The 2,796-nt window shown below is 32.0% G+C and overlaps 1 protein-coding gene across 1 annotated transcript in view; it reads right to left on the bottom strand.

Moving 5' to 3' along the window:
• Positions 1–524: 524 nt before the first annotated feature.
• The window catches only part of LOC106477044 (growth factor receptor-bound protein 14-like), a 7,912-nt gene continuing 5,640 nt past the window's right edge, over positions 525–2,796 (bottom strand). The window contains exons 3-4 of the mRNA XM_022380753.1: positions 2,184–2,270; positions 525–889 (exon numbers count right to left, since the gene is read on the bottom strand). Coding sequence (XP_022236461.1) covers positions 764–889; positions 2,184–2,270 — 213 coding nt within the window. The 3' untranslated portion in view covers positions 525–763. The remainder of the gene's footprint in view (positions 890–2,183; positions 2,271–2,796) is intronic.

The raw sequence follows: 2,796 nt of genomic DNA, 5'->3' as shown, positions 1-2,796 counted from the left end.
AACATACACCTGAATCGTGTATATGAGTGAGTGTAGCATGCACCTGAATCGTGTATATGAGTGAGTGTAGATGCGCCTGAATCGTGTATACGAGTGAGTGTAACATGCGCCTGAATCGTGTATATGAGTGAGTGTAACATGCGCCTGAATTGTGTATATGAGTAAGTGTAGCATGCGTCTGAATCGTGTATACGAGTGAGTGTAGCATGCGCATGAATCATATCTGCATTTTCATACAAAGAATTTTAAAAATCTGGTTCAATCATAGCAGCTTCCAAGCTTTTGGTTTATTTGGATAATTGAGTTACATAATTTTAAAAAAAACGAGAAAGAGTGTCATACTTTTTGTTCCCTTTTACATTAAATTTGTAAACAAGGTTATCGAGGTAATATAAGGAACAATTTTTCTGAGAACAAAAAATGTCTGCATTTTGAGGCTATTTTATTGTAGCTTTTAAGTTGAAGCTTGTGATTTCACAAACTTTAATAAAATATTTAAACTTTTCTTTGCTCTAGACATATACATGATTCATACTACACTTACTCATATACATGATTCATGCTACACTTACTCGTATACATGATTCATACTACACTTACTCATATACATGATTCATACTACACTTACTCGTATATATGATTCATACTACACTTACTCGTATATATGATTCATACTACACTTACTCGTATACATGATTCATACTACACTTACTCATATATATGATTCATGCATATGCTACACTTACTCATATATACTTCAACTCTAGCTTACCTTCCAATCTCGAGCCTCAGCTGCTGCTATAGCCCTGACTTCTTGGGGATTGCTCACTACTCTACTGAACCTTCCGGTGAAGTCCATAGCCACTCTGGCTGTCATTTTCGTGTAGTCCTGTATCATATTAAAAATAATGTTTTTTAATCACACTTTTAATGAATTACATTTATCAAAAAATATAATTGATTATTCACTTTATGTTTCAGAGCAGATGTATAGGTTTACTTCCATCCAAGATCATTCTTTTCTCACTCAACTAGCTTTCTAATTTCCTCTTTTTTTGAAGCCAGCATTTCTTAACCTGAGGTGCACACACCCATTAGGGGTGTGAAACCTATCAGCATTTCCATTACAAATAGGGTTTCTCCCTCAGACTCTTGAGATCACTTGATAGCAAGTTGATGGTAAACTTTCTATACTTCTCAACTGTAACTATGCATCAATGGGCGTTATAAATTCTCTCCAAGCTAGTCGTTAAAGTTCCCACAAGAATGAAGCTTCTGTTATAACTGAAACCTATCTGTTCAGAACACAGTAATATAATACGTCAATCGATAGATGGAAACATTGATTTTCTATTGGCTATATATGATATATAACTAAATGTAAGAGAGAGAACTATTAACAAATCCCGAAAGGCAAGGGGTGTGAGGACATATTCTGTAAACCCAAATGAGTGCGGCTTCCCAAAAAAGTTAAGAACCACTGTTTCAAGCCAATAAATGAAGTTTATTTGACATAAATAAACAAGTTATAAGAACTGTATGTTTCTTAATTATCAGTAGATGTAATACGATACCAAAAACACGTGGTTAAACATACAATACATATGCCACGCACAAATATTCCTTTTGTTATCACTAAAATCTATAAAATAAAACAAATGTTTCATCATCTTTACTGTGGTTGATACTGCTCTGTTTGTTCATTATATATACATTTATGCTGTAAAGATGTTGAACGAGACAGAATTTCAGTACCTGTACTTTGGTGTATTTTGTTCTCCTTGTTTTTAAGTTACAATTAGGCTGCAATGTTCTGGACAAACACAACTACAAGTTCTGACTAAATTTTTTTAAATAACATAACAAATATCAGTTTTGTTTAAATGATACAGCTATATATTAAATCACTACAACAAACATGAATAACTGTCTATACAGCTTTATAAGGTGACTATTTGGAAGTTAGAGAATGTTTCAAAATCAGGGAAATTATTTTTTGGAAACACCCTATAAAAATTATTATATGTACAAAATTTAAAAAACAATTACCAATAAAGTTGTAATACATATATTTCATGTAGTAAGTTGAACAAGTACTATATATGTTGACTTAAAAAGCACTGTTGTCAACATGAAAATATTTCCATACAAAATACCATCACTAATAATGGTTCAAGACTTACCAACAGCAGATGGCTTTCATTTGTCTCTATACTGTCACCATATCTTAATTTCAGTTGTCTGTAGTTTTCCCTCAGTTTTTTGCCATACTTCATATTATGTAATAAAGAGTAATAATCAGTCAGTAAAATCTCTAAAAAAACTGCTTCCTTAGAAAAAAAAACACTTACTGTTTACATTTTGCATAAAAACAAAAAAACTGCCAACACACAAGTAACAAAAAACATGATGTCAATTGTATCATCCATGTTGTTCAACAGTAAAACACCCTTAGTATTAGTTCACTTCAATAAACACTCAGAAAATATTTGTCTAACTTTTTGTAAAGATAAAAAAACCTTGGGTAATTAATGACAAAATATATACAACATCCTGTTATATTTTTCGTTTACTAAGTTATTTATGTTTTCTCAGTATTACACAAGAGGTTTAGTTTAGTGTACCGTACACTTATCGTTGACTTTAATTGATCTCACCGCAACTTCTGTTGTTTTATCAGTATTACACCAGAGGTTCAGTGAATAACATGTACCACTTTACCTGTGTATCGTAACACTTACCGTTGACTTTAATTGATCTCACCAAAACTTCTGTTGTTCTATCAGTATTACACGA

Source organism: Limulus polyphemus, unplaced genomic scaffold (genome assembly GCF_000517525.1).
Source record: "Limulus polyphemus unplaced genomic scaffold, Limulus_polyphemus-2.1.2 Scaffold12616, whole genome shotgun sequence".
Lineage (NCBI taxonomy): Eukaryota > Metazoa > Arthropoda > Merostomata > Xiphosura > Limulidae > Limulus > Limulus polyphemus.
The sequence above is the reverse complement of the archived record's forward strand: the minus strand, read 5'-3'. Positions and strand labels throughout refer to the sequence as shown.